This window comes from Aquarana catesbeiana, linkage group LG07 (assembly GCF_042186555.1).
Source record: "Aquarana catesbeiana isolate 2022-GZ linkage group LG07, ASM4218655v1, whole genome shotgun sequence".
In the NCBI taxonomy this organism is placed as follows: Eukaryota; Metazoa; Chordata; class Amphibia; order Anura; family Ranidae; genus Aquarana; species Aquarana catesbeiana.
The window spans coordinates 265,934,548-265,961,878 of NC_133330.1; the positions used below are offsets into that span (position 1 = coordinate 265,934,548).

Below are 27,331 nucleotides of genomic sequence, written 5' to 3' on the forward strand. Positions count from 1 at the left end.
GATAAATACGGTATATAAATAATATATATATATATATAAATCGTGTATAATAATAAAAATAATAATAATAATGACAGATCACTGTTCCTGATCACTGGGGACAGTAGATCCCTGCCATGTCACTAGGCAGAACGGATAAATGCCTTGTTTACATAGCCAGTTCCCCCGTTCTGCCTCTCCTCGCCGCGATCGTGGGCATGCCGGTGGGCATAGAGTCCGGTGGGTCCCGCGGGCACTCTCCCGCTGCGAACAGCGGCGCGCGCGCCTGCTATCCTGCTTTTACGGGCTGACGTACAGGTGCGTCAGTTTGCGCAGGAGAGCCGACCTGACGCAGTATATCTGCATGAGCAGGTCAGCAAGTGGTTAAATTTACCTGTACTACAAAAAAAAATCTCACTCTAGCACCTACACTGGGTAGAGGGTGCTACACATGCTGAGTATAATACCCTTATTTCTTAAGGCCGGGTTCACACATGTACGGTGCGAATTCCAGCTCTGTTTTCTCTACGAAGAGAAAAAACAGCTGTTCAGCGGTTCCTCTCCGTTGTAGCTGTGGATCAGTGAGCAGAGAGAGGAGGGGGTGTAGTGAGGAAAAGGAGAGAATTTGTGTTCAGAGCGGAATGCAGAAGATAATGTGCTTGTAATTCGCACTGCAATGCCCAGAAAAAGCACACGTTTTCTGGGCAATGCGCAATGCGAATGCAATGCACATATGTAAACCAGATGCATTCAAATGAATGCATTTTAAATGGTGTAAGCTGCATCTAATTCGCATAGGTGTGAACGGGGCCTAAACCTCTGAGCTATTAGCCCAGCAGCATTTTTGAATGGGAGTAAAATACAGCTAAAATTACAGGCTGGAACAATTACATTGTTTAGGTGATAATGAAAAATTTGATGGACCACTTGGTCTTTTTTCTGCCTTTTCTATGTTTCTACAAATTCTACACCGCACTTTGGATTTATAATTTTATATTCTGGCTAGAACTGTTGGGCTTTTGTTGGGTTCCAATTTACGTTATCGTTATGTATGCTCTATTACCAGGTACCATGGAGGTTTCACCAGTTAAATTTAAAAGCTTCCTGTCAATGAAGCAACAAGTTGTGAAAGAAAGGAGGCAAGCATTCTATTACAGGCAGCACATGCATCACACCGTCATTTACATACACCACTCCCTGTCATGGGAAGGATAATTAGCACAACCTGCAAGTCTTTTCTACAAGTACTTATGACTGAGACAATCCTGCTGCTGTACGACTCAAATATCTGTCTCCTTTTTTCAGTGTTCAACATCGCTCTGTATGACTGACCATCCACAGAAATAAAGATCGCAGGATTCCAGGTAAGGCTTTCTGTGGTTTGTGTTGTGTTTATTGGTAGCATTTTAAAATATACAGAAGAAATGTAACAGACATGACTGTGTCAGGAAAACGTATGCCACCAGTAGGACTCCTTTCACACTAGCTACAGGGTTTATTGCTGTGGATCTCTTTATAGAGGACAGTGAAGGGAGGTTTGCAGGTGATCTGGAGGTGATACTGTCAACTCCTGATGTCTGTTTTTCCTGGTGATTCCTGGTTACGGTTAGGGTTGCCAGCTCATCCCTTTAAACCCAAACACATATTAATTACACAGGTTCTGTGGCTGATTAAGGTGGTAGTTAAACTCCATGTGGTGCCTTATCTGCATTAAATTAGCCTCAGAACTTGTGTAATCAATATGTGATCAGGGTTTAAAGGGATGAGGTGGCAACCCTAGTTACGGTGCACCCCATTCACTTACATGGGGGAGTTTGACAGGCAGTGCCACCTGTCAAACTTTGCATATAGTGTTAAAATTGCCCCACCATGATGCAATGGGGTACCGTGTTTGCTTGTAGGTGGGGGAGGTAAAAAAAAACAAACAAATCAAATTCCTGTTTTTTTGCCTTCGGACTGCCCGTGTGAAAGGAGCCTAAGGCCCCTTTCACACTGAGGCGCTTGTAAACTGCCAGTAAAACGTTGAGCACTTTTGAAAAGCTTTTGAAGCGCTTTCCATTAATTTCAGTGGAGAGGGGTGTTTTTTCACTGCCCCAGTGTGAAAGCATTCATTGATTTTAATGAAAATAGGTTTTCGTGAGCTTTTTATGTGCTTTTTCTAGTGTGAAAGTGCCTCAGTGTGAAAGGGGTCTAAATGTAACGAGGCATGTGACCATTTTAAAATACAGGGGGACTTCTAGCACACTCAAGCTCGAATCAGGTTAAAAACTGATTTTTGATGCATACATTTGCAAATGTGTGCAATAAAAACCTTTTTATACACCATTCCCTAGTTGCTAGTTTTAAACAGATCTGAAGGGCTGTCATTGTTGCTTGTTTTTTGGTACAGACTCACACTAGAAGTCTTCACCTACCTTGGAAGGATGATTGCTGATCTCCTGGTATGTTGCTGTGGTCTCCACAGTGGGGCCGGTTTGGCTCTTTGCTTGCCTCTATCCGGCTCTTGGGGCACTATTCCATAGACTGGGATGCTATTAACGTTCATGTGCGTGTAAAGGCAAGCGTCCCAATAACTTTGGTAATATAGTGTATATTATACTGATGTCAGAGACATTTTCCAGTTCATGTTTGCCTTGAGGTCTTCATACACTTCACAATTTTTGTACAATCATCTTTATATTTTTTTTAAAGATGTAAGTTAAAGACATCTAACTATCCAATCTACAGTATACCTATTCAGGTAGACCCTGAACACCACATAAGTAGTGATTAGTAGTCCATTTTCTTTGTCATTGGGCATTTAAAATGAATGTAGTTTTTTGACATTCACTTTGAAGGAAACATTACTGTGCTAAATGAACAGCCTCTGGTCCTTGAGTGCAGGGGTCTCCAAACTGCGGCCCGAGGGCCAGATGTGGCCATTTGGCAGCCTTTATCTGGCCCCTGGGGCACTATTCCACCCAATGACACCAACAATGGGGCATTATTTATTCTATGGATACCAATGATGATACTATTCCTCCTACTAATTGGGGCACTACTCCTCCTATTGACCACCAACCCCCCGAGGCCATATTTATTCTCACTGATGATGGGCCTGTGACATTTTCTGCCCCTGTTGGCCACAATTCGGCCCCCCTAAAATCTGAAGGAAAATAAACTGACCCTTTTGTTTAAAAAGTTTGGAGACCCCTGCTTTAGTAGATCAATCCTAATGTGTTTAAAGATGTAGGGGTCTACCCTCCTTTTCTGGACTTCTAATGCACCCCTGTAAACACATAATACATTGGTGTGTGCCAAGCAGAGAGGCTGGAGGGGGCTAAAGGGGCCTATGTGATATGGGAACACCTATGATCAACCATAGGTAAATGAGGCTGCACATTTCTGGGCTAAAAGGGTGAAGTAGTCACCTGAAGTTCTCAGATATGTGTGGCCCAGGTTTGTGTTTGTTAATGGCTCTCGGGATGAAAGGGATTTCATATTAACTGGCATGAAATCAGTGACAGCTCTAGCGGCACATCACAGCCCTTTATAATGGTCCTGAACATGCGTTGCAGTACAATGCTTTGCGTATCCAAGTACCCAGGATAATCAGATACTGTACTTTCTCAGCATATAGTCCTATTAGTCATTGTACCTCAGTCTTGAAGCAGTTACTACCCAAGATTTTTGCAGTTGTCCATAGGCACCCTAGACGTGTTTTCTCTGATACATTGAAGTCTTGCATGCCATGGGTTATAAAGTTCAGAAGATAGGTGGCTGCCAAGGAAATTGATAAACATGTGCAGTTAGTGCTGGTTCACACAGGGGCGACTTGTCAGGAGACTTAGCTGCCTGACAAGTCGCGCTCCGTTCTGTACTATGGAACCATCCTAATAGCGGGTCGATTCGCTCCGACTTAGAAAAAGGTTCCTGTACTACTTTGGGGCAACTTGCATTGACTTCTATACCGCCACTGAAGTTGTGTGCAGATCGCCTTACATAGTCGCGCTGTAAGTCGGGTTGCCCCTGTGTGAACGGACACTAACTGTAGCATAACTTGCTACCCCCCCCCCCCCCCCTATTTTCCTACAGCAAAGGGTTTTTGCTAGCTGTGACTGGCAACACCAATTCTTGCTCCACCAATTGCATTTAAAGAGTGACTCCACTTGTTGAGAAAAAGCATTCCCCTCTGGGTGATCTATGTACATTGCAAACTTTGTTGCAGAGATTTACTTTTGGTTATTCTAAAGAAATTGCTGTTTGTCTGTGTCCAAGGGGAAAATGAATGTACATTTGAGTGATTTATTTTTTTTTAATCAGCTGCTGCACCTGGAGGGCTATAATGAGGACAATTGCATGGTCTGCATCCCTTTAGCAATTATTTACCTTTGGGCGTATCTCGCCAAAAATTACATTTTTGTTGCAGAGGATACTGAATCTGATTTGTATCTTAGTGCAAATTTCTGGGAATACCAGAAAGCCATTCATACAAGCAGGAATAACATTTTTGGGGGTGCTCTGTACATCACTTGTGTACAGAACGCCTTGAGGTTGCCATACTGCCTTGCTTTTTACAAAAAAATAGAGCTGCAGATTGAAAGGTAAAGGTAATTTTTAATAACATTCAATTACAATATGACTTTTATTATTATTATTACCTTTTATTATTATTATTATTATTATTATTATTATTATTATTATTATTATCACCTTTGTCTATTTTAGTTCCCACAGAAGTGAAGTTACCCAATGTTTCAATACAACAATCTTACCAAAAATATGTGGTCCTGTTCCTTTCCAATATTCAGGCTTCATATAAGCCCGTGGGCAGCACAGTGACTAAGTGGTTAGCGCATCCGCCTAGCAACACTAGGGTTGTAGATTCGAATCCCAACCATGCCACTGCCTGCATAGACTTTGCATGTTCTCCCTGTGCTGTGTGGATTTCCTCCCATACTCAAGATATGCTTCTAGGTTAATTGGCCCCAGCATGTGTATATTTAAATGTGAGTTTGGGACTTTCGATTGTAAGCTCCTTTGGGGCAGGGGCTGATTTAACTGTACAAAATATACAGTGTGTAAAGCACTGTGTAAATTGACAGTGCTATATAGGCACCTGTAATAAAAATTAGGTTGACCTTTTTGTTTTATTGCAATCAAATAAGCAGTCAGAAATATATCTCATTTTATATTTCACTGTGATGCTATGTTCATGCTAATTCATTTAACTGCATAACGTCCCCGAATGACACAGAAATCAATTACATTGTTTAAAACTTGACAAAAAAATATTGATGTGTGTGTATTAGGAAGTCTTTGCGTGCATTTGAAAAAAAAATATGCAGAGATATTCATCCTGTCAAACTGCATGTACGTTCAATATTTTTTGAATGTAGAAAAATGTAATATTGTTATGCTATTTTTTTTTCTCCGGTGTTTTCTTAAAAGTAGAATGCGTTAGAAAACTGCATTATGGTCAACAGATGCAGCCGAGAACCATAGTAAATATGTATTAGTTTACTGTGAATATCGGCTCCATCTAGTGGTCGTAAAGCAGTATTTTTTTCTGATTCATTATCTGTATAATTGATTGATATTTGACCTAGAGAGAGAAAATAACCTAATATTCAATTCACACAGATCAAATGTACATGCAGTTTCATGGGATGAATAGCACTGCATTTTTATGTTTTATAAATAGACCCTTGAATTCCATAAACCATGTTACATCATACACGTTTAAATAAAAGAGAAAAAAATACCTGTTATAATTCATGTCAATTGCCAGATCTATTAAGGCTGTCAAGATTAAGTCGGATCAGTTGACCAGCCAACTTAAAGTCTACTGGCATTTAGCCACTTTTACTTTACTAATTACTATATTACAGTATGTTGTAACTATTTAATGCCATGTTTTAACAATATCAGAGGGTTGTTATCTATTATTATCTATTAATAGCATTTTGAATTCTATGTATTTTCAGGAAGACATGGAACACACATTGTTGCTGCTCTTTTATGTTGCTGGGTGTCTGGTTGCTGTATTTGGGTATCCAAATGGACAAATAAGTGTTGCGTGTGACACCATGCTTCCAATACATGGGAATGCTGCTGCCCAGTCATCATCGGCCCCTTATGTCATCACAACATCTAATACCACATTTATGCCTGGTGATACTATAAAGGGTAAAGGCTTTAATAATAAAATTGCATGAAAAGCTGTTTGTAGCAAAGTCCAAATGCAAAATATATATATATATATATATATATATATATATATATATTTTTTTTTTATAAGCCAGTATGATGTTGAATAAAGCAGTGTAGAACACAAGTGTTATGTGAAAAGTATAAAACATCATTCAATCAAATTTTACTGTACTAGGGAAACATTGGTTGTTGTGGGGCATTGTACTTTGTGCTTTGCTGTCCATATTAGCAAACATGCCCATACAGCAACAATATGGTGTGAATTATAGCCAATGCATATGCAGCTATTCATAGGTGTTCGCATTAGGGTGTGCACCCCAAAGCTGAAACACACATGCCATTCTCTGCAGCCTCAGCTGCACTGGACAGTGAATGCATAGGAAGTGTTCTGTGCTGAGCGGTTTCCTGTTCATTCACAAACTGAAGCATAGTAAATACAGCTTACTGTGCTTCAGTTATGAATGAGCACAGTGAGTGTGTTCATTTTAGAAAAGGAAGGGCCTGGTAAATGACATACAGGGGGAAGCCCAGGCATTAGGGAATTGGCACCATCCAGAGTGATTAGGGTGTACCCAGGCACACCTGGCACACCCCCTGCGCAGCCATTGTAGAGCTACTACTGTTATGGGATGCAGAGCCGGTTGCGCTCACCTCTGTGGAAAATGTTTAACTATTTGTTGCCGTTGTGTAAATGTAATGACATGAAATGTTTTTTCTATGTAAACTATATTTAAAGTGTACGTCAAGCCATAATCTTTTTTTGGTGCTGGATAGTGTGGGCAGGAATTGAAACTCCTGTCTGATGTTTACTGCCATCCAAGGCTCCATTGGAGATTTCATTAAAAAATAAATGTCACCCACCGCTCTACAAAATATTGGCATCAGAATTGGTAGCGGTGTTGCTGCTATTTATCTTGAGTGTTCCCAATCTCTTAAAGTAGAATTCCAGGAAAAAATGTTTTTCCCATGCAGTGGGGTTGTGCCCATGCTGCATAGGTTAACTGCTAGTTTTTGTCTAGGAGTGAGGAGAGCGGAGATATACTTATCTAATCTGCCAATCCTCCGAGCGCAAGACCAGTCCCTGCCAATCCTGTCCCCCCCCCCCCCCCATGGTCTAGCGGTCTTGTGCGGTGGACTGTTCCTGATGTTGTCATGCCCATAGACCAGCTCTGGACGTGAGGACGTCAGGAACAGTCCACTGCTGGATGTGGGGGAGCAATGTTTTTCAGGGGATTGAAGGATCGGGTGAGTATAGCCTTGCTGTGTGCCCCTGGACAAAACGAGCAGTTAACCCATGCAGTCCTAGCATAGCCCCACTGCAGGGAAAAACATTTTTTTTCTTCTTCCTGGAGTTCTGCTTTAAGGAAGCTGAATTTTTATTTTTTGCCTTTAATATGCCGGTCTATTTGGTTTATGTCAATATAAAAGTGCACTTTATTTTAATAAAATATTTTAAATGAAGAGCATTAAAAGAAGGGTTGGGTTCCCCCCCCTCCCCGAATCCTACTTGCCTAGGTGGATGCAGCATGGGTCCAATACCGCATTTGTCCTCTGCCCACTCTATCACTGTGATCAAACACTGCCAATCGTTTGGTTCTCAGGGCTCCCTGAGCAGAGAGCTGGTGACAGTCAGTCACTGCACTCTACTCATCCCCCCCCCCCCCTCCGAGCCAGGTGATGGTCCAGGCATGCGGGCGGATCCCGACTTTATTGTCGCGATCTTGCCCGAGCCTGCACTGACTCTGTGACATCAGCCAACAGCAGGCTTCAGCCCGCTGTCTGTTGAAAACAGTTTACAGGAGAGCTAAAACAAACTGCACTCCTGTGGTCCATAGGAGAAATACAGCCAAACAAGCTTTGGCTGTACTTCTTTTCAATTGAGTTTTATTGCTTTTGAGGGACACGTGATTTGGAGTGATCATCTTAGATGGTAGTAGATTGGTGTTTTTACGGGGCTGGAAGTGTATACAATTATTCTATTTAAATTTACTATTGTGCCTGCTCAGACCTCTTATAATCTGGAGGTCCGTATTAAGGTGAGCAGATTCACAAATGCATATGGCACATGGTGGTGTTAATGGAGGAGGTGTTCACAAGAAGATTACAAGGAAAAAGAGTGCACGTGATTTTTGACGATCGCAGCACTTTTATTTACATTCTTTGAGGACGTGAACTTTATTGCACTTTAGTTTTTTTTTAAACTCAAACTTTATTGCACAGTTTTAATAATTTATTTACACATGATAATATGTTTATATTGCTGGATTCTATCCCCCTCCTCCCACTCTACAAAATAGTGTTGCTGATTAAGAATTCCCCTTACTTCCTGTCTGGTAAATCATTGTTGGCCAAACATGAAGTGAGGGTAAATCTTTGCGCCCCGGATAGCTGTAAAAATCTGACAGGGGTTGTAACCCTTCCCCACTCTATCCAAAAATTGGAAAACAGTTTTTGGCTTGAGATACAGGTTAATTTAAATTAATGATGTCAACATTTACAACAATTAGTACAATTGTTAAAGGAACGGTGAATGGTTTTAGGTCAATTTTTGTTTGGTTGTTTTTTAAAGTTAGTTTTTAACTTTTGGAACATACTGTATACAAGCTGTTTTTATAAATAAACGTTTGATACATAACAAAGGATTTTTTTTTTTTTTAATCCCTATCGGTTAACTAAAGAGACCACAGCAGAGACTGTTTGCTTTTTAGGCCCTGTTTGACTGAGAAGGGATGAGTTGCTGCTCCATTTCATCCGTGTAAATTTTAGCTTGAGCTATTGACGTCTGTGAACATCTATCTGTAAAAAGATAGAGGAAATAAAGTGAAAAATAAGCCTACTAATTGGAAAAAAAATGTTTATTTACCAGAAAAAAAACACTTTTTTAACCTTATTTGTTTTAGCTATCATAATAATTAAATACATATTCAAAAACCACTACACATTATTTTTTTTTTTTTTTTTTCATTTAAGTACTGAAAAATGGAATGTTGCATTGACCTGTTTTAGAGTATCAGTACTCAAATTAAAAAGTGTAGGTGATCACTGGTCGGAGATGATGTCAAGGCAGCTTATCTCTGGGGGAAAGAATTGGTATTGGGGCTGCTTTTTGTTTTTTGGCCCAATTAAAGAAAAAAATCCAGGTATGGCTGTTTCATACATAGTTGCATTGATCCAGCTTGGGCCATTGTAGTTTTTGTATATTCCATACCTGGCCAGTGCCTCTGGAAGCTGGAAATAACTGCTAACTCCAGTGATCTCCACTAATTTCTGGGTTTGTCCTGAGCGGTTGCCCTTCCACATTCTGAACACACGAGGCCAGCCACTCAGCACAGGCGTCATTCAGAGAATGCTTTTGTATTATCTGAATGAATGCAAAGCGTTCTCTGATCAGATGAGGTGGAGAGAGTGACATCACTGCCCTGCCTCTTCCAATCAGAGAACACTTTGCTTTTATTCAGAAAATACAAAGCATTGTCACATAGGCTGATCTCCTATAGTCAGAATGCAGAAGTGCAGCCGCTCATCGTTGGACCCTGGAATTCAGCGGAGATCACTGGAGTAGTGGTGTCTGCTTCAGTGATTTCCAGCTCTCAGAGCACACCTGGCTGATGCCCCTATACATAGTTTCATTGGTCCAAGCTGGATGAATGTAACTATGTAAAATACCCATGCCTGAAATCCATCCTTAATATTTCCATAAACAGTGGAAGGCTGTCGGAAAAGTGGAAACTTTACAACACAGCACTAAGATCTCAAAGCAGCTGAACACAGCTTCAATGATGACCACTGAGCAACATGTACTGGGTGTTGCAGCCTTTCAAGGCTAGGAAATCTTGTAGCTACACAGACACAAAGGGGGTTATTTACTAAAGGCAAATCCACTTTGAACTTCAAGTGCACCTGAAAGCAGGGCCGTCTTAATAGCATCATGGGCCCCTGGGCAAAGTAATGCTCTGGGGCTCCTACAATGAAGATAGCGCAGGTAAAACAAACATCAAGTAGGAAGGAGGCAGACAAGCAGAGCTTCCCCCTTTTGGGTGGAGATTCGAATTAACTACACGAACAATCATTCTGTACAGCAAAGAAACAGTGGGAAAATACTACATACGTAAAGTAACAAAGCTGTCCCGTGCATATAATATATCTGCTAGATTGATGCCTCCCCAGCACTATGGCCCCTCTACACCCCAGATATCCCCCCAGCACTCTGACCTCTCTATACCCGAGATATTCCCCCCCCCCCCAGAACTGTTATCATATACCAAAAGACACCCCTTGTATTGTGACCCCACTACATCCCTGATACCCCCTACACTGTGGCCTCTCTAAATCCCTGATACCTCTAGCACTATAGCCACCCAAGCTACCCAAAGCATTGCTACCCCCTATACACCCCAGATCCCCCCTCAGCATTATTTTCCCCCCATACACCCTTGATATCCCCCAGCACCATTACTCCATCCATGTAGTACTCCCTTTTCTGGTGGAGATACAGTGCATGTAAACTTTTGGCTGGCCCACTCACCCAGGTGTGCCCACTCATTAAGACAGCCCTGCCTGAAAGTGCACTTGGAAGTGCAGTCACTGTAGATCTGAGGGGGACATGCAAGGAAAATTAAAAACGCATTTTAGCTTGCACATGATTGGATGATAAAATCAGCAGAGCTTCCCTTCTCACCCTTCCTCCTCACCTGTACATAGTGCCCGCTGTCATACCCTCCACACTCCTCTCCTGTATATACACTGCCCACTGTCATACCCTCCATGCTTCTCTCTTATACATAGTGCTCACTGTCATACCCTCCACACTTCTCTCCTGTACATACCGCCCACTGTCATACCCTCCACACTCCTCTCCTGTACATACCGCCCACTGTGATACCCTCCACACTCCTCTCCCTCACCTGTGCATACTTCCCACTTTTATACCATCCATACTCCACCCCTATGCCTCTTGCCCATAAAAACAGTTTAAAATCATATTGAATATCCTTAATGTTACCAGCTCTAGAATGGGCAACTAAAGGAAATCTTCTCAGTCCTCATATTTGTTCTGCCCATTATTAGTACTCAATTAATTTTGTGATTACTACTGTGATTTATAGAGGAACATAGGTGATGTCAGCTATTCTAAATGTACCACTTGTAAAAAAAAAAAGTGTCCCTGAAAAAATATGTTGGCAACTATGCACTTGGGCACTGCCCAATGGCCACCGGGTCAGTAGGGGGCCCCATGAGAGGCTCCTGTGATATTAAAGTGGTAGTAAACTTTGCTAACATTACTACTTTTTAGAGGCCCTGAGGTAGGTTATGCCATAATGTACTAGTATGCACAGCATATTAGCACATTAGGGTACACTTACCTGTCAGACTGAGCCCTCCCGGTCCACTTGTAAAAAAAAAAAGTGTCCCTGAAAAAATATTTTTTAAATGTTGGCAACTGTGCACTTGGGCACTGCCCAATGGCCACCGGGTCAGTAGGGGGCCCCATGAGAGGCTCCTGTGATATTAAAGTGGTAGTAAACTTCGCTAACATTACTACTTTTTAGAGGCCCTGAGGTAGGTTATGCCATAATGTACTAGTATGCACAGCATATTAGCACATTAGGGTACACTTACCTGTCAGACTGAGCCCTCCCGTGCTGCAATCAATCTGGCGGGTCCCAGGCGCTTCCATCTTCACCTGGTCTTCCTTCCGGGTTCTGTGCCTTCGGTTACTTGCCTTGGCCAGGGTCTTTGCTGTCACTCCCACAAATTCCCTCTCTCCTCTCTCTCTCTCCCCTCTCTCTCTCCTCTCTCTCTCCTTATTCTCCTTAATCCGGCCCTGGGGTCTGCTGCACACAGAAGGCTTTTTATCTTAATGCATTAAGATAAAAAAAAAAAACCTTCTGCCTTCACAACCACTTTAACAATGTATAAAACCCAGGAACCAGAAGCAAGCCTGTCATTGAACTCATTACGTTCAAGTGAATGATAAAACCAGCTGACATGTTTCAGGGCACATGCCCCTTTCTGCTCTGAGGAAGGGTCATGTCCTCAAATTCATCAGTTGGTATTGACATTCACTTCAACCTAAAAAGTTCCATGACAGGCTTGCTACTGGTTCCTAAGTTTTATACAATGTTGTTATTCACATTTACTTTGTGGGTATAATTTATTAAAGTTCTTGAAGGTAATGCACTAGGCGTTTGTGCCCTTTGTGTCTTTGTTTCTCAGGTTTGGAAGCCTTCCATAAACATGACTTCTTGGGCACCTGCAACGTCAATATAACAATGATAATACCTTCCCAATTCAAAGACAAGTCACACTTCCTTTTGGCTCAATGTTGAAATGTCATTAAATACATTTTGTTGTCAGAGTAAAACACATTACCAATAAATAAACACCAACAGGATGATTATGTTAATGCAGGTCTCTCTTCTTTAATAAGAGCTTAATCCCAGATAAACCGTGCATCTGTGTAGAATTTAGAGATGAAAAATGCTTTACTAGCCAGAGTACAGCTGGTTTCTGGTTTATCATATGTAGCTAACAGGTAATGAAACCTTCGCTTGGGAGAAACGCCAACAAATCTCCAGGTTTCACAGATTGTTACAGAATGGGAAAATAAATAGAACGTGTCCCCACACAGCATCTTTTATCAGCTACACCCTGAAGTGGTAACATATCTACTGCATGACCTCACAGGAACATTCTCATGGCTGCCACAAAAGGATATGGGGGATGGAGGAGATGCGCACCTCATTAGCAAAACAGGTTTTACAAGGTTTTTATATTGAGCTGCAATTATTCTGCACTCGGCGTTCTTTAATTGTATGGCTCAGTTAAGGCAAATTTGAATACAAGTATGCAGGCAAATAAAAACATTCACAATTTGGAAACTGTAAGTGGAGAAGTCCGCGCTTAGGACAGTATGAGGGCTGCTGCCTATTCCTAATTGGTACCCCAAAAGGGTCCAATATAAGAGTAAATAAGATAATAAGGGAAAAAAACGGCGCTGCCCTAAGTATGATTGGGTATAGTATACTACATAATAGGTGAACCCAAACTATGTAACAAAGGTGCAATTACACTGTTTGTGCAAAAGTGACCCAAAAAGGGTCCAAACAGATCAGTAGCAAAGAGCAGATGCCGTAGTCTCAGCGCATGCGACACTCCTGCTACAGTGGAAAATAAAGTTTAAATGAAGTGCTCCCAGTGAGTAAATGTAATAATAAAAATAAAGTGAAGGAATATATCAGTGATATAGCAAAACAAAAATAGATATATATTTCCTCAGAACTCAAAAGTTTTGGGACAAAATGGCGCCAGGGGTGTTGATAAAGTGTTAAAAAATAATAATTAATTACAAGTGTATAAAGTATTAATCTCCGTGTAACATTATCATATGTGTATAAATATTTCCTACAATCTCCAAAAGTATTGGGACATCATACCATATGTGAACCCCAACAGCTTATTGTGAAACATAAATAGCTTTTAGTGACACCCTGTTGACACCCTCCTCGTTAGTTAGCTGCCAATTATATAAAAGAACGTACAATAGCCATGAAACTACATATACACTAAACATTAGTTTCTAAAAAGTCCATGCAGGGGGTCATCCATTAACGACCATATAGAGAAGACAAAGTTCAACACTATGTATGCTGTTAATTATATTCTTATGGACACACTGCAGTGACTTCAGTGCTTTACACTTCAGGAGTGACTTTAGGTGCTCACCCCCCAATGATACCCCACTCACCAAAGATGAACACCCCTACAGGGGTAACGAGCGACAGAGTGGGCTTCCCGGGGCAGGTGATATTCACTCCAAGTCTCCTTGCGCTCCTCTGCAGCATTCAGTCCTCACCGCTACTCCAGGGGATGGGTGTATTCTCATATGATCAGGGTACTGCAACGTATTACCACCTTCAGCACTCCAGTGTCCCCTCTGGGACACTGGAGTGCTGAAGGTGGTAATACGTTGCAGTACCCTGATCATATGAGAATACACCCATCCCCTGGAGTAGCGGTGAGGACTGAATGCTGCAGAGGAGCGCAAGGAGACTTGGAGTGAATATCACCTGCCCCGGGAAGCCCACTCTGTCGCTCGTTACCCCTGTAGGGGTGTTCATCTTTGGTGAGTGGGGTATCATTGGGGGGTGAGCACCTAAAGTCACTCCTGAAGTGTAAAGCACTGAAGTCACTGCAGTGTGTCCATAAGAATATAATTAACAGCATACATAGTGTTGAACTTTGTCTTCTCTATATGGTCGTTAATGGATGACCCCCTGCATGGACTTTTTAGAAACTAATGTTTAGTGTATATGTAGTTTCATGGCTATTGTACGTTCTTTTATATAATTGGCAGCTAACTAACGAGGAGGGTGTCAACAGGGTGTCACTAAAAGCTATTTATGTTTCACAATAAGCTGTTGGGGTTCACATATGGTATGATGTCCCAATACTTTTGGAGATTGTAGGAAATATTTATACACATATGATAATGTTACACGGAGATTAATACTTTATACACTTGTAATTAATTATTATTTTTTAACACTTTATCAACACCCCTGGCGCCATTTTGTCCCAAAACTTTTGAGTTCTGAGGAAATATATATCTATTTTTGTTTTGCTATATCACTGATATATTCCTTCACTTTATTTTTATTATTACATTTACTCACTGGGAGCACTTCATTTAAACTTTATTTTCCACTGTAGCAGGAGTGTCGCATGCGCTGAGACTACGGCATCTGCTCTTTGCTACTGATCTGTTTGGACCCTTTTTGGGTCACTTTTGCACAAACAGTGTAATTGCACCTTTGTTACATAGTTTGGGTTCACCTATTATGTAGTATACTATACCCAATCATACTTAGGGCAGCGCCGTTTTTTTCCCTTATTATCTTATTTACAATTTGGAAACTGGCCTGGTTTACAAGTCAATTCAGATCTATTTTAGATATTTATAAAAAAAAAAATAAAAAAATAAAAAAAATTTACAAAATAAAATCTGATTTTATTTTTTTTAAAGTTGTTTACAGGTAGCAGTTCTCCCTTGCTGACTCTACTTCTGCAGGCTTTGCTCCCCATTTTGCAGTGCTGCACAATAGTTGTATTTTACTTAAGACCTCATGCACATTGGATTTTTTACAGCTGCTGTTTTTGGCTTCAGATTTTTTTTTTCTCCTGCAGCCAGTAAACTCCCCTATGTATCCATGCACACATAGGCTGTAATCAGCAGTTTTTTGGCAGGGCCGTTTTCTGGCTGAACCCCCCCCAGAACTAGTGGGTTTTAAGAGGACTTCTTAAACACTCCAACTATGATAAAAGCTTAACGCTATTGAGCGTTTTTGAGCCATAAGCTTTTGTGCTGGAAAAATGCTGCAAAACTAATTCTACAGCTACAGTTTTCTACAGCTAACTCTACTGGAGTTTTTTTAATGTCCAGTGTGCATGAGGCCTTAGGCCCCTTTCACACTGGGGCAGTTTGCAGGCACTATTGCGCTAAAAATAGAGCCTGCAAACCGACCCGAAACAGCCACTGCTGTCTCTCCAATGTGAAAGCCCCGAGGGCTTTCACACTGGAGCAGTGCGCTAGCAGGACGGGAAAAGTCCTGCTAGCAGCATCTTCGGAGCGGTGTATACACTGCTCCTTCACCACTCCTGCCCATTGAAATCAATGGGGCAGCGCGGCTATACCGCTGGCAAAGTGCCTCTGCAGAGGCGCTTTGCGGTGGTTTTTAACCCTTTCTCAGCCAGGGGCCTTAGGGTAGATGTTACTAAAGGAGTAAAACCTGTTCACTGAGAAACATGAATACCCAATAATGCAAGGGAAATGTAAAACACTTTTTTTTTTTCTAAAATCTAATTGGATGTTCAAAGTAAACACTAGAACTTCCTGCGCAATAAGCTATTTACTATAATCTTCAAGTTGTAGAATCATTAATGTGCAATTAGTGTAGAATGGCAACTATTTTCAAATGCTCAGTAAAGTGCTTTCTGTGCCATAAATAAAGTACTGTATGTGCAATTCATAATACATTTATTATGAACCCCGCCCCACCAGAACTAGTGGGTTTTAAGAGGACTTTGCACATGAATTGCACATACTTTATTTATGGCGCAGAAGCACTTTACTGAGCATTTGAAAATTGTTGGCATTTTACACCTTGAGGATTATAGTAAATGGCGTTTTGTGCAGGCAGTTTTTTTTTTCTAAGGCTCGGTTCACACTAGGCACCATTCTGTACAATGGAACCGTTCTAAGGGGAGCGAAGCAAGTCGCTCCGACTTAGAAAAAGGTTCCTGTACTACTTTGGGGGCGACTTGGGGCGACTTGCATAGACTTCTATACAGAAATCGTTTTGCAAGTCGCCCAGGCAGTCGTGTGCAGGTCGCCTCGGTGAGGCGACCTGCAAGTCGTGCCGCCCCTAGTGTGAACCGAGCCTTGGGATTCACATCTAAATATTACAACATATTTTCCTGTGCCAGCAGCAGTATCTTCTATGGTTATATACTTTTCACTGGGCAAATGTTTGTTAGCGCTGGAGTACTTTATGTAATTGTATTAGTAGTATTTATTTATTGTTTTAGTAAACACTGCTGCACCTTAGTTACAAACATTCATTTTGCAACTTGAATAGCCTCTGATCTTTTAGTATGTCAATTCTGTTAGAGTTGTAAAGTCTCTGGGTTTTTCACCTTAATGCATTAAGTTGAAAAACCTTCTGTGCTGCAGCTGCCCCCCCAGAGCCCCCCCTTTTTCTCTCCTGAACCTGATCGTTCCAGCGATGAGAACGAGCCCAGCAGCTCCAGTCACTGTCTCAGGTCCTCATTGGATAGATTGATAGCAGCAGGAGCCATTGGCTCCTGCTGTCAATCAAATCCAGGGACACGGAAGCCAGGGGGCGGGGCCGAGTCCTGTCTGTGTCAATGGATGCAGCAGCAGGACTCGGGAGGGCGCCCGCACGAGTGCCCCCATGGAAAGCGGCTCTCCATGGGGGCACTCGAAGAGGAGGAGCCAGGAGTGCCACCAAGGGACCCCAGAAAAGGAAGATCAGGGCTGCTCTGTGTAAAACCTTTGCAGAGAGCAGGCAAATATAACATTTATTATTATTTTATTTTAACAAATGAACCTTTTACAATCACTTTAAGTCAGTTGACTCATGGCTGATTTTCTTTGCAGCTTCCCCTTTCCTGTTTACCATTTATCCCAAAATTTTGAGATGGGAATGAGGGACACCTATTAGCAAAAGTATGTAGGCATAGGACACGCTCCCTGCCACAACCCCTTAAAGGAGAAGATAAGTTTACAAACTTGAAGATTGCTCACATTAATAGAGTAAGGTAGACCTAATTGAAATACAATGTGGATTTGACCATAGATATACTTTAAGTAAATCTACCCCGTTGTGTGTATCCAGATGGTTACTAATCTTTCTACTTCATTCCATTTAGTAACCATACAAAACAGCGGATCACCTAATGGTTTTAAAGGGTTCCTTTTAGAAGCTCGATTAATGGGAGGAAATGGGATAACTGGAACGTTCAGCACTACAGATCAGAATGCTCAAATACTATCTTGCAACACAGGAGCGGTAAGCATTTTTGGTTATCCATTCCATACGTGAACTGACGTGTTTTTTTTTTTTTTTTTTTTGTTTTTTTTTTTTTTTATTACAGCTCAACTGAACATTCTTAACTCAAAGTACAACTGTGGCCTTGTTCACACTTGCTAAAAATACTATTGCTGAACAAACGCCCCCATAGCGTTAATGATGCCTATTTTGTTATGAAAAAGGCCTGACACACCACAAGCGCATGCTGCCAGGTTTATGGGCATTACCATAGACTTGAATGAAAGGAGTTGAGGTGCTTTAATTACTACCAAGCTGGACATGTACAGTAGCTTTGTGTTTTGATAATGTGAACAGCTCTGTGCACTGCCCATATTATAATATTCAGGCTGCTTTACTAGATGTCTGAGGGGTGTTAAAAACGTGTCTCAATTGCATGCTTTTAATCAGTGGCAGCCCGTCCATAAAGGGCACAGGGGCGCTGCCCCCCTAATCCATGTTTCTGGCCACCAATCTACATGCAGGGCGCTGGACTCCTGGATTTCAATGGAGTTGTTTGTGTTTTTTGGAAGCACTTGATTGGAGCCTGAGGCTCTAAATGGCTTCAAAAAATGGGTGGGCTCAGGGCGCAGAGTACTTGTAAATACTGAAACAAAAGAAAAAATCTCAGTGCAAAAGGGCTAGTATCATACTAGCATATATGTGGTAACTCAGCAAATTCTTATTAGTGACTCCAAGAAAATAAATAAATGGTGAACAGTCCCACCACCTTGTAATACAAACTGCGCAAGACTTCATCAGAGGATCTTCGTCCTCTGATGAAGTCACGTGACGATACGCGTCAGGATTGGAGCACAGGAACTGTCACAGACTGACGATAGGATACGAGCCCGGCGCTCGTGGATGTTTTTTACTACAGCCTTCTGGTAAATGTAAGTGTACCATGTTGTTTTTAACCTAATAAACTGATTTATATACGGGATCACGCTATGTGCACTCTCTTCCAACACTCCACATATATTCATCCCATTGTGACGAGCATTGAGGAAACGGGGACAGTTTGAAGACACCCTTTTGAGGTATACGAACTCGGCGTTCGTTGGATTGATGCCCACACTCATTTTACAAAAGTGAGTGCATCCCCCTTCTGTGTCCTGTCCCCTTTTTCCACTGTGGCCGCCACGGAGTTATACTATATACTGTCTGCTTATGTTTTTTATATACCATCCTGCACACCCACCACCCGAATCACCTGAACTACTGGATGGGACCGTTGCCTGCTGGTGATTTGTTACTGGATTACAAGCTGTTGTCTTGCAGCAGTAAGGTGAGCTGCTTGCGAGCACAGAGGTGTCCCCACTGAGGACCTTTTTCCCTTCCCTGTGGCTTGTGGACTTGCCTTTTTGGAACTGATGACTCATTGTTTGAGCACTTTGTACTACAAGGTGGTGGGACTGTTCACCATTTATTTATTTTCTTGGAGTCACTAATAAGAATTTGCTGAGTTACCACATATGTGCTAGTATGATACTTTTTTCTTTTCTTTTGTTTCAGTATTTACAATATTTTTTTATGTGCTAGTATGATACTAGCCCTCATGCACATGGACTTTGTTTGATTTATATATTTTTATTTGGTTCAATAATTTTTTTGTACCAACACTGTATTTGTCACTCATTTCATAGTTTTTTTATACGTTTTAGGCAATTTTGTTTCTTCAGTTTATTCGGATTTAGTGCTCATGAGATTGCACTTTATTTATACTTTTATATTTTGTATAATTTTTTCATTTTGCCTTTTGGAATTGATGACTCATTGTTTGAGCACTTTGTACTATAAGGTGGTGGGACTGTTCACCATTTATTTACTTGGAGTCACCATTAAGTATTTGCTGAGTTACCACATATGTGCTAGTATGATACTAGCCCTTTTGCACTGAGATTTTTCTTTTGATATGTATTTGCTGAGTTACCACATATGTGCTAGTATGACACTAGCCCTTTTGCACTGAGATTTTTCTTTTCTTCTGTTTCAGTATTTACAATAATTTTTATGTGCTAGTATGATACTAGCCCTCATGCTCATTATACCTTTATACTTTGTATAATTTTTTCATTCACCTCTCTATACATTTGAGCTAGCCCCTTCCCCTTCCTTCCTTCCCCCTTTTTATCACAGCACAATCACCACTTACTTTATTCACACCACTTTAATTCCGCATAAAACATTTAAAGAGGAAGTAAACCCTGATGGGTTTACTTCCTCTTTGTTTCCCTGCAAAGGTAAAGGATAATGGGCTACTATGCATCGCATAGTAGCCCATTATGTGTCACTTACCTGACACAGGAGCCTGTGATGTCACCGTTGTCCCCTCTGCTACGGAGCGTCTATCTTCTTCCTGGGTATCGTGGCTCCAGCGCTGTGATTGGCCGAAGCCGCAATGACGTCACTCCCGTGCATGCGCACGGGAGCCGCCACTAACGGTGGCATGTGGCATGATCAGTGATCAGTAATCTAGGCTTACCTGTAGGTCAAAGTGGTCTGTAAGGGATTACAACCACTTTAAGTGTCCTTTCATGAGATAATTCATGAGGGCGTGTTTAGGGGCAGTGTAGGGGTTGGGTGGTGGCGATTAACCCTTGAGGCCTGGTTAGTAGCTCAGGACTTGAAATTTTGAGCCCTGATGTACTCTATATCAGGGGCGTTGCTACATCTACAAAAGATCTGGGGCTAGAGCCCATAGCAGCGTAGTAAAGAAAGTCATACGCTTGGGTGGGCATACACATGTATATACAGTAATATACGTGTGGGTGTATATATATCCCCAGAGAGCCCCCCGTTTACATCAGGGTCCCCAGAGAGCCCTGCCTTACATCACCTTACATCAGGGTCCCCAGAGAGCCTCCTCCTTACATCAGAGTCCTCAGAGAGCCTCCCCCTTCCATGAGGGTACCCAGAGGGCCCCCCACTTACATCAGGGTTCCCAGAGAGGCCCCCTTACATTAGGGTCCCCAGAGAGCCTCCCCCTTAAATCTGGGTCCCTAGAGAGCCTAGGCCTTAAAATCAGGGTCCCCAGAGAGCCTCTCCCTTACATCAGGGTCCCTAGAGAGCCCCCCCACTTACATAAAGGTCCCCAGAGAGCCTCCCCTCCACTTGGGGACCCCTGCAGAGACTCGGGGCTATTGGCCTCAGATTCGGGGCTATAGCCCCAAAAGCCACCCCCTAGCAACGCCCCTGCTCTATATACTTACCTATTTTCAGCCCACCCTGGTTCAGTCACATAATCTGGCTCCCCTGTGTCAGTCAGAGGTGGCTGCAGGGGAGAGGAGGGAGCGCCGATAACAGATGGGCCATATGAATGTTGTCACCACTCCAGCCCTGACCAGCTGTTGAGTACTCTCCCCTCTTCTCTGCAGCTACATTGACTAACACAGGGGAACGTGTGAGCAGGCTGAAAATATGGAATTCTATATCCAATTAAATTCTTCTTTAACTGATCCGGACCGCCCACCGTACATGTACTGCGGCTGAGCAAAATCACGTACTTGTTGGTGCGCCACTGGAGCACCACTCCTGCTGTGGTTGGACACAGCAGGAGCCGATAAGCCGATCGTTCACAGGAGACACGGAGCAGTGGTGTCTATGTAAACCAGGCACACCGCTGATCTGTCAGTGAGGAAAAGACATCTTCCGTTTTTCCTCCATTGTAACACATTCTCCCCCCCTCCCACTGATGTGGCAGTGATGAGGGACACTAACTGGTGTGGTGGTGATCAGGGACACTGACTTATTTTTTATATATATATATATATATATATATATATATATATATATATAATTTTATTCAGAATACTTTATTAATCCCAAAGAGAAATTATTAAAACCGTTAAATTCAAGACAACACAAGATCACAATAACAAATGGAACAAGACACAATAAAATTGCCAATAACCGCAATTAGTACCAAATAAAACTAAATTAAAACTATACTTTAATAAACCATCCATTCTATTAAAATACAAGATTGAATAAATAACACAGACTGAAAAATAACAGAAAATCAAACTACCAAAATGCAAATACTACACCACTTTCTCTAGCATTACCCAAAATCATAATTAACCTAATACCAACATACTATAAAGCTACATAAAATATGGATCATAAACCAACATATATAATTTTTTTTATTTATTTACATACTATCACCAGAACAGTGCAATATTACCATTATGACACTGTACTACTTTTACTTTGAGGGGGGTGACCAGAATTTAGGCCCCTTTCACACTTGTGTGACATGGGACTGCAAAGTCTCATGACAAGTCGTTCCCCATGATTTCCAGTGAGTACCATTCATATCTGTGCGACTTAAAAATAGTCCCTGCACTAATTTGGTATGACTTTGATGCGACTTGGGGTCTCTAGACCTCAAGATTACACAGGCATTGCTTCAAGTTGCTACAAAATCACACTACTTTCAGGTCACGCACACGTGTGAAAGAGGCCTTATGCTGTAATTGCTTTTACAGTGATGATCACTGTAATAAGCAATTGGTTAGGCTCCATTCACACTCGTACGACTGAAGTTGCGCTGACTTTGGAGTGCAACTTTGGATGGGTGCAATTTGGATACGTCTTTGGCTTTGACCAGTGATAATGGACAACTGTTGCACACCAGTTGCATTGTATAATATTCAGGTATGGAGGGGTAAAATTGAAGTCTTTGGCCCTAAAGTTCAATGAAAGTCAGACCAAAGTAGTGCAACTACTTTGAAGTTGCTGCAACTTTAAAGGCCTGTACACACGATCCAAAAATTCAGCTTTCTAAGCGATCGTATGATAATCGGATCGTTGGTACAGAGCTTTTGAGAGCCTTACATGACAGTTCATCCGATTTATTATTCAATGAGACGAAAAATCTTGTACGATACCAGATCGTACGATTTTAGTTTTAATCAGTACAGTTGTCGTCCGAAAATAGAATACGAATACAACCCCTTCCCGTCGACTGTACGCACATATGCGGCCTTGGCTTTAGGGGGTTATACCGGAATAATGCATGCAACTGCCTTTAACGGTATAGTTTTTTTTTAGAGCGGACGGTCGACTCTTCAAGGATAACAACCGATGTGGCTTTTAACAAGGGGGGCTTCCAGATTCCAATAAGTCCCCCACCCGCAGACCCCGACAACCAATGGCCAGGTTTGTCAGAAAGAGGCTCTTGTCCCCATCAACATGGGAACAAGGTGGTTTGGGGGTCACTCCAAGCACCCTCCTCATGTTGAGGGCAAGCGACCTGGTATGGTTTAGGAGGGGGGATGACTTGCTCATCCCCCCCCCCCCATTCCCCTCTTTCCTGGCCTGCCATGCTGCTTGCTTGGAGAAGGGTCAGGTATGGACTTTGGGGGGGGGGGGGCCACGCCAATTTTTACATTTTGTCGTGGAGTTCCCCTTAAAGTCTATGCCAGACCCAAAGGGCCTGGTATGGATTTTGAAGGGACCCGCACGCTGGGTTTTTTCTTTTCTTAATTCTGTCATAGGGTTCCCCTTAACCACTTCCCTGGCCAGCCTGGCATTCAATCCTCAGTCACTCCAAGGCAATTAACAGTCCATTAGCTTTGTTTTTGTTTTTTTTTGTTTTTTTGCGCAGATTGAACTTGGTTAGGGTATAGGAAGTATGGAATTGCCAGTGAATTTTAGAACAATCAATTGGGACAACTTACTGTATATACTCGGGGGTATATATAGGCCTCTCTTCCTCCAGCACAACTCTTACTGCAGACTAATAATCCTCAGCTCCTCCAGCACTCGACTTGCATGAGCTCTCAGGCACAGCTAGCACCATGTGGTTAGGCCTGACACTGGCTCAGCCAGGCCTTAGCAATTGCCATTTGCAGGCAAGGACCGCAGGCCCCTATAGTGTAGCAAAATAGAAAGTCTCTGGTGCTAGCTGTCCTACACTGCCCATGACACCACAGTCCATTCCTCTGGTTCTGCGCTCATCCCAGACTGCATCCTCTCAGGCGTGCCTCTGAACTGTAAATATATATAAAAATTTACACGGACTGTACTATATACTCTGAACTGTATTATATAGTATACGGACTGCAGTGTGTGTGTGTGTGTGTGTGTATATATATATATATATATATATATATATATATATATATATATATATATATGTATATATATGTATGCATGTATGTATCTTCAAAAAAGTGTTCATACCCCTTGAAATTTTCCACATTATTTAATTTTTACAACCAAACATCTAAAAGTATTTTAAAAGTGGCACATAATTGTGCAGTGGAAGGAAAATGATAAACGGTATAACATTTATTTACAAATGACTATCTGAAAAGTGTGCTGTGCGTTTGTATACAGCCCCCCTGATTCAATACTTTTGTAGAACCATCTTTCGCTGCAAATACAGCTGCATGTCTTTCTGGGTTTCTCTACCAGCTTTGCACATCTAGAGGGTGACCTTTTTGCCCATTCTTCTTTGCAAAATGGCTCAAGCTCTGCCAGATTGGATGGAGAGAATCTGTACAGAAATTTTCAAGTCTTGCCACAGATTCTCAATTGGATTTAGGTCTGGACCTTGACTGGGCCATTCCAACACATGAATATGCCTTGATCTAAGCCATTCCAGTGTAAAATTTTAAGAGGTTTAAATACTTTTTCAAGGCACTGTATACTACACAGCCTGCACTGTATTATATATTCTACACTGACTGCAGTGTGTGTGTGTGTGTGTGTGTGTGTGTGTGTGTGTGTGTGTGTGTCTCTATATACAGCCATTAATATCTAAACCGCTGGCAACAAAAGTGAGTACACCCCTAAGTGAAAATGTCCAAATTGGGCCCAAATAGCCTTTTTTCCCTCCCCGGTGTCATGTGACTTGTCGTCCCAGAAGAAAGCCTCTTCTAAAGATGATGCACAAGAAAGCCTGCAAACAGTTTGAAGACAAACAGACTAAGGACATGGATTACTGGAACCATGTGTAAGGTACCTGTGGGTAGGTAGTGTCCGAGGTGGAGCTTTTATGCTGAGGATTCAGATGAAGACATAGTCAGGCAGATCAAGCTGGCAACAGATCAGGCAAAGCAGTTCAAAATCCAAAGAATGGTCAGGCAGGCGGAGGTCATACACTAGCTGGCGGTGAAGTGCCAAATCAGCAGGCTGGAGAATGGTAAAGAATTCAGGCAGAGGTTCAATACACGGTAGTCAAAATCACAGCGCTATCAATACACCCAGGGAGCTAGTCCAAACAAACGGGCACTGAGTAACAGGAATTGCTGCTATTTATGGGCTGCTTGATTGTACATTGTCCACAGCTGCCAGCAGGTGGGGCTGGTGAGTCCAAGGCAATGCATCAAGCTGGGAGAACATTGCAATAACTCCATAGCTCCTCCGTGGCACAGCAGGTAAGACTGCAGCTGTGGGACCAGGAACCTTCCGGTTTGAAGACGGCCATGTACATGACATCATGTCCTGTGGTCTGAGACCCAGATAAACTTATTTGGTTCAGATGGTGTCAAGCGTGTGTGGCGGCAACCAGGTGAGGAGTACAAAGACAAGTGTGTCTTGCCTACAGTCAAGCATGGTGATGGGAGTGTCATGGTCTGGGGCTGCATGAGTGCTGCTGGCACTCGGAAGCTACGGTTCATTGAGGGAACCATGAATGCCAACATGTACTGTGACATACTGAAGCAAACACACCTCCAAGACGACCACTGCCTTGCTAAAGAATCTGAGGGTAAAAGTGGACTGGCCAAGCATGTCTGCAGAACTAGGTGGAGGAGCGCAAGGTCTCTAACATCCACCAGTTCCGTGACGTCGTCATGGAGGAGTGGAAGAGGACTCCAGTGGCAACCTGTGAAGCTCTGGTGAACTGCATGCCCAAGGGGGTTAGGGGGGTGCTGGAAAATAATGGTGGCCACACAAAATATTGACTTTGGGCCCAATTTGGACATTTTCACTTAGAGGTGTACTTACTTTTGTTGCCAGTGGTTTAGATTGCTGTGTGAGTTATTTTGAAGGGGACGGCAAATTTACACTGTTATACAAACTGTACACTCTCTACTTTACATTGTAGCAAAGTGTCATTTCTTCAGTGTTGTCACATGAAAAGATATATTAAAATATTTACAGAAATGTGAAGGGTGTACCTAGTGTGTGTATAATATATCCTATCTATCACGGCCGCTGTGTAAGCAGCCTTATATAGTGTGTTGTGTGGATTTAGCCCCTGAGCCATGATTGGCCAATGGCACCCTGTCTTTGGCCAATCATGGCTCTGACAGTACATTGCGCTGTGATTGGCCAAAGCATGCAGGTCAGGTGCATGCTTTGGCCAATCAGCAGCCGTCAATACACTGTGATCACGCAGTGCATTATGGGGCACTCCATGGTGCTAGAATTTGCCGCAAACACCCCATATGTTTGTTCTGCGAACAAACAAGCACCCAATGTTCGAGGCGACCTTACGTTTGACTCGAACATTGGATGGATGGATATATATATATATCTATTTCTATATCTCTCAACTGCCCGCTTAAAGTATATTAGAAACAGTACACCAGAAACGGTCTGCAGTGAGTTCTAGCTAAACTGTATACAATGGATCTATCTATCTATCTATCTATCTATCTATCTATCTATCTATCTATCTATCTATCTATCTATCTACCTATCTATCTATCTATCTATCTACCTATCTATCTATCTATCTATCTATCTATCTATCTATCTATCTATCTATCTATCTATCTATCTATCTATCTATCTATCTATCTATCTATCTATCTATCTATCTATCTATCTATCTATCTATCTATCTATCTATCTATCTATCTATCGTCGCTCGCTGTGATTGACCAATCATCAGCCAGCAATGCACTGCGATGATGCAGTGCATTACAGGCCGTGACACGCCGCCCCAATTTTGTTGCGAACGGCCCATAATGTTTGATCTTCGTCGAGCGATCGAAAAACCGATGTTCGAGTCTAACTCATGTTCGACTCGAACAGACAGCCCAGCCCTAATAAAAAATATATACATGGGCATTATAACTAGGAGTCAGACATGAAGCTATATGGAGGGTGGAAGGGAGATATAAATCTTTATATTAAAGTAGTACTAAAAGCTAAGACTTTTTTATTTATTTTTTTCATGGCTACGTTCATTTCAAATATAATGCACTATACTGGTAAAAGTTTACTTAATATTAAATGTGTTGCCTTCTATTCCCTCCAGTCTATCAGCCTACAGCTTCTCTGGGTTCAGATGTTGATCTTCCCTGCACAGTCTTTAACTGGTTCCCGACCGGCTCACGCAGATATACTGCGGCAGAATGGCTCTCCTGGGCGAAATCCTGTGTGTGTGTGTATATACGGCTTTGTCCAGAAGAGCCAACCAGAGGGCGAGCACCGCTGGAGGCGTGCACTCACACCCGCTGCACAGTGGAGGACCTGGTGTCCGCCGGGCACTATCGCCGCCGGCCAAGCGCAATCGCTTGCACGAGAGCCAGTACGGGGATTTGTGTGTGTAAACACACAAATCCCTGTGCTGTCAGAGGAGAGGA

General features: G+C 42.2%; 1 protein-coding gene across 1 annotated transcript in view; it reads left to right on the forward strand.

The window, feature by feature from the left end:
• The first annotated feature begins 1,172 nt into the window (after positions 1 to 1,172).
• Positions 1,173 to 27,331, forward strand: part of LOC141103568 (putative ferric-chelate reductase 1) — an 84,553-nt gene continuing 58,394 nt past the window's right edge. The window contains exons 1-3 of the mRNA XM_073593298.1: positions 1,173 to 1,343; positions 5,946 to 6,147; positions 17,623 to 17,762. Of these exons, the coding sequence (XP_073449399.1) occupies positions 5,952 to 6,147; positions 17,623 to 17,762 (336 nt within the window). The 5' untranslated portion in view covers positions 1,173 to 1,343; positions 5,946 to 5,951. The remainder of the gene's footprint in view (positions 1,344 to 5,945; positions 6,148 to 17,622; positions 17,763 to 27,331) is intronic.